Genomic DNA, 17,952 nt, shown 5'->3' on the forward strand with positions numbered 1-17,952 from the left:
CCAGTGATCAAGAAAGCCTCCAGGATTTAGTCCTTTGCACAAGAAATAGATAAATGAATTTATCTGTAGTTGGTTTTGCTTGATTTTTCTGCATTGATTTTGGTTGTTGCCCATCTCTGTATGGCAGTGCAGTTATTTTCATCTTCTTGTGCTGCAGTTATAGGTAAAAAAATGCATTCAAAAAGCTTAAATAATTTGCATAATACTCTTTTATACTTAGGCTTGTGAGGCTGAAAGTATTATGCTAAACTTAGCAGGACAGCTTATCATGTTGCAAAGAGATCGATCTGGACCCCAGATACGAGATAAGGACAATAATCCTAATCAAAGGAAACATGTGAGTAAATACGTGGTCAATATTGTATATGACTTAAAATGTGTTGTCATTGTTTGAAGTTCTGGAAGGAAATGGTACAGACATAAATAAGAGCTCTGTAATTCAAGGCTATGCCTACACTTGCAGGCTGAATTATTAGCTGAAAGTAAATCACTACTCTTTTGATTTTTTTGTTTCTTCTCTAAGAATCTGTGAAATAGGTGGCCAAGAGAGCCAATGGCATCCTGGCCTGCATCAGGAACAGTGTGGCCAGTAGGACAAGGGAGGTTATTCTTCCCCTGTACTCAGCACTGGTCAGGCCACACCTTGAGTACTGTGTCCAGTTCTGGGCCCCTCAATTCAAGAAAGATGTTGAGGTGCTGGAACATGTCCAGAGAAGGGCAACAAAGCTGGTGAGGGGCCTGGAGCACAAATCCTATGAGGAGAGGTTGCGGGAGCTGGGCCTGTTTAGCCTGGAGAAGAGGAGGCTCGGGGGTGATCTTATTACTGTCTACAACTACCTGAAGGGGCATTGTAGCCAGGTGGGGGGTGGCCTCTTCTCCCAGGCAACCAGCAATAGAACAAGGGGACACAGTCTCAAGTTGTGCCAGGGTAGGTATAGGCTGGATGTTAGGAAGAAGTTCTTCCCAGAGAGAGTGATTTGCCATTGGAATGGGCTGCCCAGGGAGGTGGTGGAGGCACCGTCCCTGGGGGTCTTCATGAAAAGCCTGGATGAGGCACTTAGTGCCATGGTCTAGTTGATTGGTTAGGGCTGGGTGCTAGGTTGGACTGGATGATCTTGGAGGTCTCTTCCAACCTGGCTGATTCTATGATTCTATATTACTACTTCATTGTGTAAATGGCAAACTGAAGAACTTCATACTCGTATTGCAGTGAAAGAGACGAGTTTTAAGTGCAAAGGTCCTGTGCAAAATTTAGTATGCACTAATGACATGAAATCTGTATCTAAAACTGTTCTATGTTTATGGAACATCACTGCTTTTTGCAGAGCATGCTTACAAAATTCCTAAAACCAGCAATAATAGAAATCAGTGTCTGACTTCTGAATTTTTCTGTACTAAGGGAAACATTTGTGCATGAAAGAAGTGCTTTGAGAGAGTAGAATCTGAAAAGTTCAGATGAAGAGTAGCTTGCAGTTCAATCAAATTTGAGCAAATTTGGTGGCTATAGTAATTTTGTCACTTCCCAGTTGGATGTTTGGGCTAACTGAATAACCAGAGAGTGAGGTTTTATTTTTCTTCCTTATTTTCATCCCTTTGGCTTTCTAGCTAAGTATATGGAGGTTAAAAAGTCAAGGAAATGTCTTTTGATTTTTGTAAATAGTAAGTGCTGGTTTTCCAAGTGCTAGAGTGAAATGAAGAGGTAAACAATTTCTTTCTAGTTAGAAGAGTAGCACATTTGAATAGAGTAGTTCTTAGCTGAAAAACAGAGTCCTTCTGACGAGGGTGAAGAGTTTAAAAAAAGAAAGAAAACAGAATAATTAACTCTTTCTTTCTTTTCTTTTCTTTCTTGTTTTGTTCAAACTAGCTGCCTTTTTGTGCTCCAGTTGTCCTAGCCCAGTCTGTTGAAAACGTATGGACAACTTGCAGGGTCAACAAACAGAAACGCCACTTACTGGAGGCTCTGTGGCTCAGCTGCGGCGGGGCAGGTATGAAAGTCTGGCTTCCTCTGTTTCCCAGAGATCATCGAAAACCACATTCCTTTTTGTCAAGACGGATCATGCTGCCTTTCCACATCAACATATACCCATTGGCTGTTTTGTTTGAAGATGCCTTGGTTCTTGGTGCTGTTAATGACACTGTGCTCTATGACTGTTTATACACTCAAACCAGTGCTAGAGAACACTTAGAGGTTCTCTTTCCTTTCTGCATTGTTGAGAGAACCTCTCAGATCTACCTCCATCACATTTTACGCCAGCTGTTGGTGAGGAACCTCGGTGAACAAGCCTTGCTTTTGGCCCACTCCTGTGCCACATTACCATACTTTCCTCATGTACTAGAACTGATGCTTCATGAAGTGCTGGAAGAAGAAGCTACCTCGCGGGAACCCATTCCCGACCCTCTGCTTCCCACTGTGGCAAAGTTCATTACAGAGTTCCCCCTCTTCCTGAAGACAGTTGTTCATTGTGCTAGGAAAACAGAATATGCCCTGTGGAATTACCTTTTTGCTGCTGTTGGAAATCCAAAGGATTTATTTGAGGAGTGCTTAATGGCCCAGGACTTGGACACAGCTGCCTCTTATCTTATTATCCTACAGGTAATGGTACCTCATGTATTGCAAAAGAGGTGTTACAGGCTAATGGTAATGCTGTCATGCCAAAGTTACATATGTAACATCTAAATGAAATTAGATCTAATTTTACAGTATTCTGTTGAAATTATGTCCAGTTACAAAGGAGGGGAATGTAATGAAATGTAAGTGGCTAGTTTACTGTTACAGAAGGGAAAATAATAGCATGAAATTTGCTGCTTCTCATCTCTGATATACTTGAATGCGACATGATGTGGCTTGTTACAATAGGACTTTTGTTGCCCAATGACAGAGCTATTGTGCTTTGTTGCTTGCAGAATATGGAAGTTCCAGCAGTTAGCAGGCAACATGCTACTCTCCTATTTAATACTGCCTTAGAGAAGGGAAAGTGGGATCTTTGTCGTCATATGATCAGATTTCTTAAAGCCATTGGCTCTGGAGAAACAGAGACACCCCCAGCTACACCAACAACTCAGGTTTGTGATGAAACCAATAAATACTGTGCGTCAAACCCTGTGTGATTAACTTTGCTATTACAAAGCATGCTCACTCTTGTGACTGTATGTTTGGATTTTCTTGTTTTTTAGGAACCTAGTTCAAGTAGTGGCTTTGAATTCTTCAGACATCGCAGCATTAGTTTATCCCAGTCAGCAGAGAACCTCCACAGCAAATTTAACTTGACAAAAACACTGAGTATGCCCTCTGGCCCATCTGGAAAAAGGTAATTGCTAGGAATGTCCTCCTTTCCACACTTTGTTAGGTACTATACTACTTCTTTAATCAGTGTAAGTTACAAAAGTACATTACATAACAGATTTGTCATAGTCTTCCTCCACATCTTTCTGCATTTGCCTTTTCCCAGCTTTTGGAATGTTAGTGCCTCTAAAATCCTTGAGAGAATATATTCTCAGACATGTCAGTGTATGTGTTGTGTATATACAGTGTACGTGTGTGCGTGTTTGTACGTACATGCAGGTACACTTACAAGGATAGTGCTGACCAAAAGCCTCTGAATCCACTAGATGCCTGTGTAGTAATTTAAATAGGTAGTGAGGTTGTATGCTTTCTATTTGAAGGTTCTGTTTTGGGGAAAGATACCTTGTGAATAGCTCATAGTACCGAAGCATCATAGTATACATTGCACTGCGATACTGTGTGCATCTTGTTCTAGGAGTGTGTTGCCAAATTATGAATAGAGCCTTTTACACCTTGCGTTGAATCCCTTTTAAACTGCTGTATATACAGAATTCATAGTGATCAGCTTTACTGTGCAGAGGCAGCACTGAGTTGAAATTCAGTATTATCTTGGGTTTAGGTTTTTTTTCCCTCTCATAAAACCTTCAAAACAATCATAGTACAAATACAAATGTTTTTATATAGCAATTTTCTGTAGAGAGTACTATCTTAAGAGTTTTGATTAGGAAGAATCCTAGACTTAAGACTTTAACTTGTTCTCTACACTTGTTTTCTGAGAAGTTGCTTGTAGTGGCATATGCCTTTTCTCCCTCCTTTGTTTTTTCCTGCATTGCTAATAGAGTAGTACTCTACAGGCACTGCTGCTGTTTTAACTTCCTTCTCTTATTTCACTTACCTGCCGTGGCAGTGAACATAAATAGCAAGGAATGGTGGAAACTGCTTTTGTTGCTGTATGCTGATCTCCCACTACTACTCTGGTCACTTGATATACTGTAGTTGCAGCCAGAAAGCTTTCCCACTGAGCTTTACTATAAGCCTGAATGTCGCTGTCCTCTGGTCTGTCTATAGGTGGAGCAAGGACAGTGACTGCGCTGAGAATATGTACATTGACATGATGCTCTGGCGGCATGCTCGGCGCCTGCTGGAAGAAATCAAGCTGAAAGACCTGGGCTGTTTTGCCGCACAGCTGGGCTTTGAGCTGATTGGCTGGCTGTGTAAGGAGCGAGCCAGAGCTGCCCGCGTGGAGGATTTTGTGTTCGCTCTGAAAAAGTTACACGAGGATTTCCTCTGGCCATTTCCAGTCATACCTGCTCCATCCATTAATTCACCTTTCAAGAATGGAAAGTGCAAGACAGGTGCTGTAACATCTGCATTGATTTGTTCTAGATTTTCTTCCGGCAGTTCTAAACCTATCAGTCTGAGTCTGTCCTTCCTCAGTTCAGCCAGCAAAGAACAGACTGAAGCTGGTCACCTGCACAGCTTTTTCACACAGAGTGTGGTGCTTTGAAGGGATTTGATGTGGCAGAAACAGCATCTCTTGTGTAGTCTGATTTCTGTTGACATCCTTGCTTTCTGAGGTGCACTGAACATGGTATCACTTGTGTAGATGTTGAGTTTAACGTGCATATTGCTTCTGGATGTAAATTCTGCTACAGAGCATTACTAGGACCAACATTTATATATAGACTGTATATGGGGTCTTGATTCATTAATTTCTTACATTAAAAAAGTAATGTTCCTAATATTTGAAATTTGCTTTATGGTAAAAGTTAAGAATTTTGAGGACTTGCTGTAAACCCCCTTTGTATTATTAATCTGTCAGTTTGCTAGTTCATCTTCTTAGAGCAAGGTTGATACTAGCTGCCAAGTCTTCATCTTTTTGACAGAAGCATCACCATTATTTTGTTCTATTGATGCTAACACTTGTCAGCTGACATTTCTTTTATGCCAGTTCTGACATAAGCCGATCAGAAATTCTTGAAATACCTAAACTTGCTGCATTTCCTCACTTTTGGTGATCCCACAGCAAACAAATACTTGAATACCAGAATTTACTTTGTGATGGTTACATGACTGCTTTTTGTGTGTGTTTTTTATTGATTTTTTAAGCTATAGGGGAGCAGCTGCTAAAATCTCAGTCTGCAGATACCTTTGTAAATATAGAAATGGATGCAGAGGCTTCAAACACACCTCGGAGTCGCAGCTGGCTTGGTACTATCAGCTCCCCTCAGAGAGAGGTTGACACTGTTTCATCCCATGGACCGCACATGCAAGATGCATTCCTTTCTCCTCTGCTAAGTAAAGGTTGGTTGCTTTTCATCTGCTCATTGGAAAAATGCACTAGAAGTACACATTTCTGTTCTGATATTTACATGTCACTGCTGTGTTGTTGCTTCTCAACTGCTGATAACCATAATTCAGAGAGGGAGAAGGAAGGAAGGAAGGAAGGAAGGAAGGAAGGAAGGAAGGAAGGAAGGAAGGAAGGAAGGAAGGAAGGAAGGAAGGAAGGAAGGAAGGAAGGAAGGAAGGAAGGAAGGAAGGAAGGAAGGAAGGAAGGAAGGAAGGAAGGAAGGAAGGAAGGAAGGAGAGAGAAAGAGAGGACTTGTTGAAAATTGAACTGATTTTTTTACAACAGAAGGATGATGCCTGTGTCATACATTTTTAACTACTTCAAGCACAACATGAAACTGTCTATGATGGTGTGGTGGTTTTGCACCAGACAGAATTTACTGTAAAAGGAGTAAATAACTACACTTGCACAGCATTTGGAAGTTAAATGAAATTATTATTTACAAAAGTAGACTGAATATGAAAGGCAATAAATACATACATGTAAATATATACCTGTGTAACCCAGCGATAGCCCAGACTCCCCTGAACAAGGCCCAGAGGCTGTGTTGCACAGTTGAAGTAATTCCTCTGTGTCCCTGCTGCATCAGGCCTTACCTCCCAAATCCAGACAAAGATAAGCAAGAAAGGAGTGAGAGGAGAATGAACAAAGCACAAGAGAGCAGAGAACAAAGAAAGAGCAATCTTTGATTACTGAGTATATAGAGATTTGCAGGGGAATGGGATGGGATTAAAAAAATGGTAATCATAGAATGTCAGGAGCTGGAAGGGACCTCAAAAGATCATCTGGTCCAGCCCCCGTGCCAGAGCAGGAGCACCTAGAGTAGATCACATTGGTACACATCCAGATAGTTCTTGAATACCTTGAGAGAGAGAGAGACTCCACAAGCTCCCTGGGCAGCCTGTTCCAGTGCTCCATCACCCTCACAGTGAAAAAAAATACTTCTCAGGTTCACGTGGAACCTCCTATGCCTCAGCTTCCACCCATTGCCCCCTGTCCTGTCACTGGGCATCACTGAGGAGAGCCTGGCTCCATCCTCCTGGCACTCACCCCTTACGTATTTATAAAGATTATTGAGATTACCCCTTAGTTGTCCCCTCTCCAATCTAAAAAGCCCTAACTCACTCAGTCTCTCCTTGTAAGGAAGATGTTCAACTTCCTTAATCATTTGTGCGGCTCTGCGCTGGACTCTCTCAAGCAGTTCCCAGTGCTTCTTGAGCTGGGAGGCGCAGAACCAGACACAGTACTCCAGATGAGGCTTCACCAGGGCAGAGTAGAGGGGAAGGAGAACCTCCCTCAACCTACTAACCACACCACTTCTAATACACCTCAGAATGGCATTGGCCTCTGTTATGTCCTGTCCAACTCTCTGGGGACTGTTCAGCCCCTCAGTATTCTGGAATACTCTGGAAAACTTTTATTTGCAATAATACATTAGTCCTAAACCTGTAACAGGTAGTAACTTGAAATGTAGTATTTTTGCAGTCTGGCTGGGAAGAGTGTTCTAAACATTTTGTCTCTTGCAAAGGTTTGCCTCTTTCACAAGTTGGCACTGTTGTTTTGGATTTCTTTAGAAAGATATTAGATACATTCTTTATTGAGGAAGTTGAGGAAATCATAACCCAGTAAGGTTTCATTTTTAACTCTGGCTTTAAATTGCTCTTCTAAAAGCTCAAATATATTGATCAACTCATGAAAATACAAAGGGGAACTTGATGCCTATTTCCTAACCACAGCCAGAGACCAGAAATGTTTGACCATTCATCTGTTTTTCTTCCCCTCTGAAGTATAGAGTAACATTTTCATCAGTGTCTATGTCAAGTGATTTCGACTTTATTAGGCAAAAGACCTAAGTACCTAAGTGTGTATTACCATCTCCCTGAGATACTAGGGCCTCCCATGAGAGTCATAGCACTTGAAGTGGCTCTTTGGCAAATTGACAGGCCTTAAAAAATGAAGACAGAGTGAGGTTCTCTCTCTGGGTATTGTCTCATTCTGTTTTCACTTCTGTTCATCTTGTTTATTACTTCTGGAGACTGCAAGAATGTATTAGGTTTAAATAAGTTCACTGTAGTACTCTCTTGCACTGTCTTGTGCTGCTATCTGCCACTACCACTGTTTCTGTAAACGAGCACCTCATCTATTGTTTTTCTGAGATGAAGACCTTTGAGTTTATTGGGCTTTGCTATACATTTTGAAGCATTTTTTTTTCCTAAAGTGAAACTAAATTTGTAATCTTTAAAACGGTGTGAGCTGAATTCTAATAATAACCATTTCATAAGTAATACAGAGGTAGTATTATGGTCAACTTCATGACTTCCTAAATATTTTCCATAGAAAATAGGCATCTACTTTAATAAGTAAACCCTTCTGGCAGGTGGTGCCTTTGTGACACACTACTGCAGTAGTTTTAGCTTTGCTGTCACTGTTCTGTGAAAATTCTGGGGCTACATCTACTCTGCATGTAGCTGTAGAAAGACATTTCTTCTCATAATTAGTGCAGGTGAATATTTACATTACCAAGCATTCAGAATCTTAATGGTTTTGTATGCAGAAAAGAACTTAGCATCTTATTTTTCAACAAAGGTAAAGGTTAAGAAACTAGTATCTTTAGAGTCCGCAACCCTTCCTGCAGACTTACTTCCAGGACTCGTGTGTAAGGGGCTGTCACTGTGTTTTTGCAGTAATTGCATAGAATCATAGAATCATAGAATCAACCAGGTTGGAAGAGACCTCCAAGATCATCGAGTCCAACCTGTCACCCAGCCCTAGCCAGTCAACTAGACCATGGCACTAAGTGCCTCATCCAGTCTTTTCTTGAAGACCCCCAGGGATGGTGCCTCCACCACCTCCCTGGGCAGCCCATTCCAATGGGAAATCACTCTCTCTGGGAAGAACTTCTTCCTAATATCCAGCCTATACCTACCCTGGCACAACTTGAGACTGTGTCCCCTTGTTTTATTGCTGGTTACCTGGGAGAAGAGGCCACCCCCCACCTGGCTACAATGTCCCTTCAGGTAGTTGTAGACAGCAATGAGGTCACTCCTGAGCCTCCTCTTCTCCAGGCTAAACAGGCCCAGTTCCCTCAACCTCTCCTCATAGGATTTGTGCTCCAGGCCCCTCACCAGCTTCGTTGCCCTTCTCTGGACATGCTCCAGCACCTCAACATCTTTCTTGAATTGAGGGGCCCAGAACTGGACACAGTACTCAAGGTGTGGCCTGACCAGTGCTGAGTACAGGGGAAGAATAACCTCCCTTGTCCTACTGGCCACACTATTCCTGATGCAGGCCAGGATGCCATTGGCTCTCTTGGCCACCTGGGCACACTGCTGGCTCATCTTCAGCCTACTATCTATCAGTACCCCCAGGTCCCTTTCCTCCTGGCTGCTCTCCAGCCACTCAGTCCCCAGCCTGTAGCACTGCTTGGGGTTATTGTGGCCGAAGTGCAGAACCCTGCACTTGGCCTTGTTAAATCTCATCCCATTGGCCTCTGCCCACCCATCCAGCCTGTCCAGGTCCCTCTGCAGGGCTCTCCTACCTTCCAACAGATCAACACCTGCTCCTAGCTTGGTGTCATCTGCAAACTTACTGATGCTGGACTCAATGCCCTCGTCCAGATCATCAATAAAGATATTGAACAGGACTGGGCCCAGCACTGATCCTTGGGGAACACCACTAGTGACAGCTGCCAACTGGATGTGGCACCATTCACCACCACTCTCTGAGCTCTGCCATCCAGCCAGTTCTTGATCCAGCACAGAGTGAATCTGTCCAAACCATGAGCTGCCAGGTTTGCCAGGAGCTTCTTGTGGCAGACAGTGTCAAAGGCTTTGCTGAAGTCCAAGTAGACTACATCCACAGCCTTCCCCACATTCACCAGGCAGGTAACCTGATCATAAAAGGAGATCAGGTTGGTGAGGCAGGACCTGCCCTTCCTAAACCCATGCTGGCTGGGCCTGATCCCTTGGCTATCCTGTAGGTGCTTTGTGATGGCACCCAAGATGACCTGTTCCATGACCTTGCCTGGCACTGAGGTCAGGCTCACAGGTCTGTAGTTTTCTGGCTCCTCCTTACGACCCTTCTTGTGTATGGGAATCACATTGGCCAGCTTCCAGTCTCTGGGGACCTCTCCAGTGAGCCAGGACTGCTGATAAATGATGGAGAGTGGCTTGGCCAGCTCAGCTGCCAGCTCTCTCAGCACCCTAGGGTGGATCCCATCCGGTCCCATGGACTTGTGAGGATCCAAGTGACTTAGCAGATCCCTTACTGCTTCCTCATGGATTAGAGGGGGGACTGTACTGGTCCCTGACTCCATCCACCACTTCAGGAGTCCAGCTGTCCTGGAGACAACCTGTCCCACTAGTGAAGATTGAGGCAAAGGTGTTAAGCACCTCTGCCTTTTCCTCATCCTTTGTCACTATGTTCCCCTCTCTATCTAACAAGGACTGGAGGTTGTCCTTGGCCCTTCTCTTGCCATTCATATATTTAAAGAAACACTTTTTATTTTCCTTGGCAGCCGTGGCCAGCCTGAGCTCCAAGTGGGCTTTTGCCTCTCTAATTTTTCCTCTACAAGACCTAGCAACCTCCTTGAACTTCTCCTGGGACACCTCCCCTCTTTTCCAAAGGTGATACACTCTCTTTTTAATCTTTAATTCCTTCAGCAGCTCCCTGCCCATCCAGCCTGGCTGCCTCCCTCATCGGCTCATCTTCCGGCTCAGTGGCACTGCCTGCTCCTGTGCCTTCAGGAGTTCTTTCTTGAAGCAGGTCCAACCTTCCTGGACCCCTTTGTTTCTAAGGGCTATTTCCCAAGGAACTTTCTGAATTAGTTCCTTAAATAGGCTGAAGTCTGCCCTTTGGAAGTCCAGTGTTGAGGTTCTGTTGATGCCCCTCCTGGTTTCTCCATGTATTGAAAACTCTATAATTTCATGGTCACTGGACCCCAGGCAGCCTCCAACCACCACACCTTTAGGTTCTCTTACTGATATTATTCTGCAGAATTGTTTTTATTTGACAGAAAAAAATACCATGTTCCTGTAATAACCATTCTATAATGCAACCAGGAGAATGCTGAAGTGGGCTGTGTGCCTGAAGTAACTTCTTGGCACTGCAACACACACCAGAGCACTGATGTATCATCTGTCAGTTCATACAGAGAGCAGTTCAGAAGTCCTTACTGAAGTGAGCACTTCATTTTTCCCTTGTGTTTGTTTTTGATAGGTGATGAATGCAGTATTGGTTCAGCAACAGACCTGACTGAAACAAGTTCCATGGTAGATGGTGACTGGACCGTGGTGGATGAAAACTTCTCCGGTTTAAGTTTAACTCAGTCAGAGCTTGAACATCTCTCTCTGGAACTGGCTAGTAAAGGACCGCACAAGTCACAGGTCCAGCTGCGGTAAGTAATGTGAGCTTTGGATTTGAAACTCAAAATGGCTTGTATGCAGCCTTGAGAGAAAGAAATGCTCTCTACAAAGTAACACAGGAGTTCCGTCTTCAGAGTGGAAAAATAAAGAGACTGTTTTTCCATATAGGTACTTGCTGCATATCTTCATGGAAGCAGGATGCCTGGATTGGTGTATTGTCATAGGCCTTATTCTCAGAGAATCTTCAGTAATCAACCAGGTTTTCAGCATAATGCAGTCTTCTGATACTGATGGAGAGATCTGTCAGAATATCAAGACTGGCCTATATGCTGTTGACAAATGGGCTTCTACAGACTGGTAAGTTATTTTTCACCTTTGCATTCCTTCCAGCCACAGATACTAGTTACCCAAACAATAACTTAGAATTATTTCAGCCATACCTGAAACAATTATTTAAAAACACAGTTGCAGAGGAGTTCAAGACAGTCACTTAGCTGTATTCAGACTGAGAAAAACAAAACCAACTCAACCCAAATCAACCAACCTCTCGGCTTTTATTGTTTGATTATGCTTTCCTCCTTCTTTCTATTAAAAAATCTTCATAACAAAAACCCAATCACACCACCAAACCCCACACACATTTCTGTACAGGAGGGATTATAGAAGATACTTATTTATATTAAACATCTCTCAAGAAAAGCTCCTTTTCAGGCAGATGACAGAAGTACTAGCTTTTAATTTACTTATGGTGTTCCTTACTGTTATTTTCCTAGCCCTGGGTACAAGCCATTTCTAAATATCATCAAACCACAGATCCAGAAACTAAGTGAAATAGTAGAAGAGCAAGTACAGCCAGAAGCTTTTCAACCTGTGAATCCTTCTAAGGTTATTGAACAAGTGAACCCTAGAGCTGAAGAAAGTAGGACTTCATCTAGTCATGGCACTAATCCTCATAGTGATGCTGGTAGCAGCAGTGCAAGCAGGCACGAAGAGGACAAGTCTAAGACAGAGGATGAGGATTCATTCCAAGAAGGCAGTTATGACTGTGTTGTGTCTTAAAGGGAAGATGGAAAACTTCCCAAGCATCAGGTGTGAAAGGAAGCAAACCAGCTCTCAGACATGCTTCCACGTTTTGGATTTGAACTCTCTTATTTGGTTGGTTGGTTTTTTGTTTTGTTTTAATTTGTTTGTTATTTTTAATATTTCAATCTTTGAACACTTTAGTGGGGATAACTAAGCAGCAGTTTCATTTACTTTCAAAAGGAGGCAAGATTTTTGTTTGTTTGTTTGTTTTTTGATGCAATCTTCAGACTGCAGCTTTAGGTTTCGATAATAATGTTGAGAGACATTGAATATGTATGAGGACAGGTTCAGCTAATGTGCATCAGTAGCTTTGCATCACCAACAGATGTTCTGAAGAAACTACTTACCTTTTGCTTGAGTTTAAAAGGCGACAGGGGGATTAAATTTATGCTTTGCATCTTGCCTGCCTAAGAAATGTCCGATCAATGCAGTTCAGATTGGTTTGATATTGGTATTTTGTATTAAAGGACTTTAAAATATATTGTATGTTTTTGTGGATACTCTTGTACAAATACTCGAGATTGTACCTTATTTGAAGGTACCTGTATGTATTGTGCATGTTCCTAGATGATTAGTAAAGTCAAAGCAGAGTTGCACTTCTTTCTGGATGAGGCATACTTTAGTGACCTAACACTGACACAAGGTGGCTTACCTGGGTTTTTTTACTGCCACTTGCAGATCTTGTAGTTGGGTTTAAGGGATTGCTGAAGGTTATTTATTTCATTGTAAATTCTTTTCTGAAAAAAAAATATTTTTAAAATGTATATAATCATCATATACTCTTGCTACGGAAAATTAGTTTAACAGCTCATACTTAAGCATTTTTCAGACATTTTATAATATGTGTACTTGTAACTAAGACATATTTAACTTTCATACAACGTTATGGAAAGCTGGCTGCAGAAGTCTGTTGCTTTGAGGTACTATTTTTTCTAGCTGCTGTCCCTATGTAATAACTACCTGTAACAGTATTAATTTAGATATTAGCTTGTTTGTACTGTGCAATCTGAACGAAAATGCAACATTACTCATTTTATACAAAATAAACTAGTTTATTTTTTATAACATCATTTGATTACTGACATGGACCAAAGTAGTTGTCGTAGGGTAGTTACAGCATCTGTTGCTTTTCTCATGTAGTTACTAAATGCACATCCATTTTAACTCTGAAAATAAGCCTATTCACAGTTAAGTTGAAAGGAGTTGTGGTTCTATCATTTTTATTTCCTTTGTAGATAAGATGAAGTGCTTTAAAATGTATAAATATTAAAACTTTGCTTTAGAATGGCTTTACTAAGCCAGTTCAACCAGTGCAAGTGCAATAATTGTGAGTGTTACTTGGAAGGCTGGAGATTTTATTGAGTGCAGCTGAAGAGCTGAAACTAATACTGAAGTTACAGGAAAGAAATCTCATTGAAGAGTTCCAGCATTATGCTTAGTCTGTATTGTAGCTACTGGTTACAGATAACGTCTGTCATACCTACAAGCCTGTTGTGATCTCACATCAAAATCCATTGTTGTTATAAAGGGGATACTTAAAAGCTTTTTTATGATTAAAAAAAAAAACATGCTTAATCTGTGTTAAATAAAAAACTGTGCTTCGAGTTAATATTTTTCTGTGGTTCTGTGGTAATGATGTAAGCCAAGCACAACCTGATAGCTTTCTGCTGTTCAGGTTTTGGATCTGAACAAGTGAAAACATACATTAAATGCTATACTGACATTCTTAATATTAGTATCTAACTACTGTGCTACTGTTGTTTAGCAGGCAAATCTTTTTAGTTGTAACATTATAGAAGTTTGTACTTTAGTAGTAATTATCTCTATGCAAATCTTATGTGCTAATTTTGTATTTCAATTTCACTGCTGTTATACCTGTAATTAAAAGACAAATGTATTCAACTTTACTTGAAGTTACTCCTCTGGAAAATAACTGTTTCTGACTTCAAGCCATGGACAGTGAATTGCCAGAATTCAAGTAGGTTGTTGCAAAGAAACAAAACTTTGAAATAAACTACCTGATAAATCACAGAATCACAGAACGTTAGGGGTTGGAAGGGACCTTTGAACACTTCCAGGCAGGTTTTTAATGCCTTCAGAGATGGAAGCTCCACAGACTGTCTGGGTGGCCTGCTCCAGTGCTCTGTCACCTTTGAGGTGAAGGTATTTTTTCCTTATGCTTAAATGGAACCTTGTGAGTTTGTGTCCATTACTCCTTATTGGGTCACTGGACACCGTTGATACAAGTGTGATGCTCACTGTTTGGATCCTACCTCAGTCTCCTCCAGGATCAAGAGCCCCATCTCTCTTAGCCTTGTATAAGGTTGATATTCCAGTGTCTTAACCATCTTAGCAGCTCTCTACTGCACTCTCTGCAGTATATCCCCATCCTTGAACTGGGAAGCTCAGAACCTGACACAGTACTCCAGATGAGGCCTCACCTGGGCAGAGTGAAAAAGTGAGGGGAACCTCCCCTGACCTGTTGGAAATACTCCTTTTAATGTACCCCAGGATGCCACTGGCCTTCTTGACCTCAAAGGCACACTGGTGACTGGATGGACTCCCAGGTCTTTTTCCTCAGAGCTGTTCTCCAGCAGTTCAGCAGGGGACTTAACATTGTTACAGCTTATCACCTTAGACCTCTCTGGTCTGTTTTACAGGGTGAGGGTGTCAAGCTCCTAAGTTTAAAAGTTATTAATGTGTCTTTTAAGTTACATCTAGCTCTTGCTTTGAAAAGATGTGTATTGGGTTTAGATGGTGAGGATGTTACTTCCATGACTGGAGCCCAGGAGCTGCCCCTGTGTCAACCAGCCCCACGAGCCAAGCTGTTGCTGACCCTCTGTAATGAATTTAGTGAGGGATAACCTAATGGAGTGCAGCAGCTCTGGGAGAGATGAAGTGAGGAAACAAAAAAAAAGTGAGGAACACTCCCATAGTCAGGGCCAAAAAGGAGGAAGTTCTCCAGGCACTGCAGCAGGGGTCCTCTCCAGCTTGTCTGTATGCATTAACTGATGGATTAAGATTCTTAAGGTTAATAGCTTTAGTATCTTACTACTGTGTTGTTTAGCAGTTGAATCTTTCTAGGCTGTGGTGAAGGAGGCTGTGTGCCTGCAACCCATTGTGGAACACACTGGTGCTATTACCCACCTAGCAGCCTACAAAGCACCCCATACCAGCGCAGGTGGAGGAGCCCTGGAGGAAGCTACAGCCCACAAAAGCCCAGGCAGGAGCAGGTTTTGTCATAGAAACTGCATCCCATGGGACGGAGCAGTTTCTGGAGTAATGTCTTAAGAGAAGGATACACGTTGGAGCAGTTCATGGAAAGACTATGCCCGGGGAGGAGCCCCCTGGTGGAGCAGTGCAACAGTGTGAGGCAGAAAGTGCAAGAGAGTGGACCTGTTTACTGCATCCCTGATCCTGCTTACAAGAATGTGAAAGAAGAGGTAGAAGAATAAAATTCAGACTAGGAGGAAAAGGGAGGTTGTGGGGGGGAAGATGGTTTTATTTTTCTCTCTGGTTGTTGCTATGCTACTTCATTTCCCCCAAGGCCAGTTTGTGATCCCTGTTATGGCAACCTGTGAGTAGTGTCCCTGTCTCAACCCATGACTTTTTTCATCTTATTTTCTCCTGGCCTGCTTGGGAGGACATGAGAGAGTAGTTTTGTGGGTACCTAGCAGCCAGCCAAGAGTAACTCACCACAAAAATATTGTCTACAGCTGTGCACTATAACCTCAACCTAAACACAGGAAAAATTTGTCTCCTCTCCCTCTGCTTATCCAGCTCATGTAGAACTGGCTCCTCTGGTTCTTGCCAGCCTGATCTAGTTTAGCACTTAGCATCTATACAGCACAGAAGGATGTCCTGTTTCCTCCTTCGCTAGCATTTGCATATCACCAATTTTTCTTGTTCTGTTTCTCACCTTGTACAAAACTGCCTCCAAAAACAGTAACAGTGCTGGATCCCTTGCTGCCCATATGAAAAATCCTATCACAGGTAAGTGCAAAAGCCACTTCACTCAGGTTACATTTCTGAGAGTAAGTTGTACCATCACTTCCATCAGCCAAAACAAAGCAAGCTACTTTTTCACTAGTGTGTTTTAATCCAAAGCAATCACTTTACAGTTTCACAAGTTAAGTGTAAGTTACAGACTGAGATCTACAACCAAGAAAACGCATAATCCAGCCAGAACCAGTACAGAGAAAGGTCTCTTATTTTTATAACAAAGTGAGGTCTGCAGCTGTAAAGAGATTCTAAAAGATGATGGGTGACTTGTTGAGGGTGGTAAGGTGGCTTCAGCTGAAAGAAAGAGAGCCCCCAAGAGGAACAACAACAAAAAAGCTACAGCCTCACCTTACTGTCTCATCGTTGTTTCCTTCCATAGAGCTAAAGTCTGAGCTGTTCTAGTGGACAGTGAGATGATGAATGCCAGTTTGTGGTAAGCAGAAAAAGTAACCCTGTGCTTAAACACAGCAGAGGGAGGAGCTTTCTCGTAGCACTCTAAAAATAAAGTTCAGGGAAACTTTTATCTTACTATTTGTTGGGGATCTCCTGAAATAAGCAAACCCAAGGAGTTTCCTTCCAGGGAGCGCTGAGAAGGGACTACACAAGCCCATAGCTGAAGGCTGAAGCCACCTGAACACGTTCAGATGTAAGGAACAACTTTTTTCAGCTCACTGACCCTGTTAAAGAAATAGAGAAAAAGCAACATCCCAGGACCGTGCATGGGCATAAGTCACTGCTACGTAATGACTCTGGAGCTTGTACTTGTTTCAGCCTCAGACAAAATTGTTCCTTTCTAGACAGAGCACTGGTAAAGTTCAAGACCAATCTTAAAGCTTTCAGAAAAGGGATTTTTTTCAAAACCCTGTTTCGTTAATAATGGTCAGAAGTGCTTGGCACTCTGCCTGAAATTCATCTCCCTAAACTGGCTTACACTTCCTGATGACGTCTTGGCTTTATCCTTGGCATATTCTCAAGCTCCATGTGCAGCTTTGACACAACCATAAATACTGGAATACTGTATCCAGTTTGGGGCTCTCTGGTTCAAGAGAGGCAAGGATCAATGGGAAGGAGTCTAAGGGTGAGCTGCAAGAATGACTCAGGGGCTTGAACATCTCTTCTATGAGGAAAGACTGAGAAACCTGAGGCTGTTTCAGTTTTGAGAAGGCAGAGAGGAGATCTTACCAAAGTCTACAAACATCTGAGGCATGGGTGCCAAGATGAAGGTGATGGTCTGCTTTTAGTTGTGCCTACTGACAGACCAAGGGACAACAGGTACAAACTACAACACAGGAGGTTTCACCTCAACATGAGAAGACACTTCCTACACTGAACAGGCTGCCCAGAGAGGCTGTGGAGGCTTCTCTGAAGCCTTTCAAGACCTGCCTGGATGTGTTCCTGTTTAGCCTGCCCTCTAGCAGGGAGACTGGACTAGGTGAGCTCCAGAGGTCCCTTCCAACCCCTAACATTCTGTGACTCTGTGTAATTCTGTGATAAAGTGTCAGAGCTGAACAGAACCTCTTCTGCAAGGACTAGTATACCCTGACTAGTTTCTTCTCCAAGAATGAGAATCCATGGTCTGTCTTCAAAACAGAAACCACATGTAAACCACATTGTGTAACTAGTTTTGTGACAGGACTTAAAGTTGCTGACTTGGCAAGGCTTTTTAACCATTCCTCATTAAGAATATATAACTAGTTCTATACCAGGTTGTCCTGCAAGTTCCTTCCAGATTGTTATCAAGAACCAGATGAAGTGTAGCCCTCAAGGTAAAAAAGTTCTGAACAGCACTGAAGTGCAGGCACACTCTTCATTAGCTATGTCCTATATGGTACAATTAGCTCTGTAAACACGTGTTAGATCTTGTCTCTTTG

General features: G+C 42.4%; 1 protein-coding gene across 2 annotated transcripts in view; it reads left to right on the forward strand.

The window, feature by feature from the left end:
• The window catches only part of RIC1 (RIC1 homolog, RAB6A GEF complex partner 1), a 58,019-nt gene extending 44,210 nt beyond the window's left edge, over window positions 1-13,809 (forward strand). For both annotated transcript variants that reach the window (XM_064176860.1, XM_064176861.1), the window contains 9 exons: window positions 221-337; window positions 1,865-2,593; window positions 2,905-3,063; window positions 3,175-3,308; window positions 4,352-4,638; window positions 5,393-5,587; window positions 10,851-11,028; window positions 11,165-11,353; window positions 11,770-13,809. In XM_064176860.1, the coding sequence (XP_064032930.1) occupies window positions 221-337; window positions 1,865-2,593; window positions 2,905-3,063; window positions 3,175-3,308; window positions 4,352-4,638; window positions 5,393-5,587; window positions 10,851-11,028; window positions 11,165-11,353; window positions 11,770-12,055 (2,274 nt within the window). In that variant the 3' untranslated portion in view covers window positions 12,056-13,809. The remainder of the gene's footprint in view (window positions 1-220; window positions 338-1,864; window positions 2,594-2,904; window positions 3,064-3,174; window positions 3,309-4,351; window positions 4,639-5,392; window positions 5,588-10,850; window positions 11,029-11,164; window positions 11,354-11,769) is intronic.
• Window positions 13,810-17,952: the final 4,143 nt, after the last annotated feature.

Source organism: Pogoniulus pusillus, chromosome Z, assembly GCF_015220805.1.
Source record: "Pogoniulus pusillus isolate bPogPus1 chromosome Z, bPogPus1.pri, whole genome shotgun sequence".
Taxonomy (NCBI): domain Eukaryota; kingdom Metazoa; phylum Chordata; class Aves; order Piciformes; family Lybiidae; genus Pogoniulus; species Pogoniulus pusillus.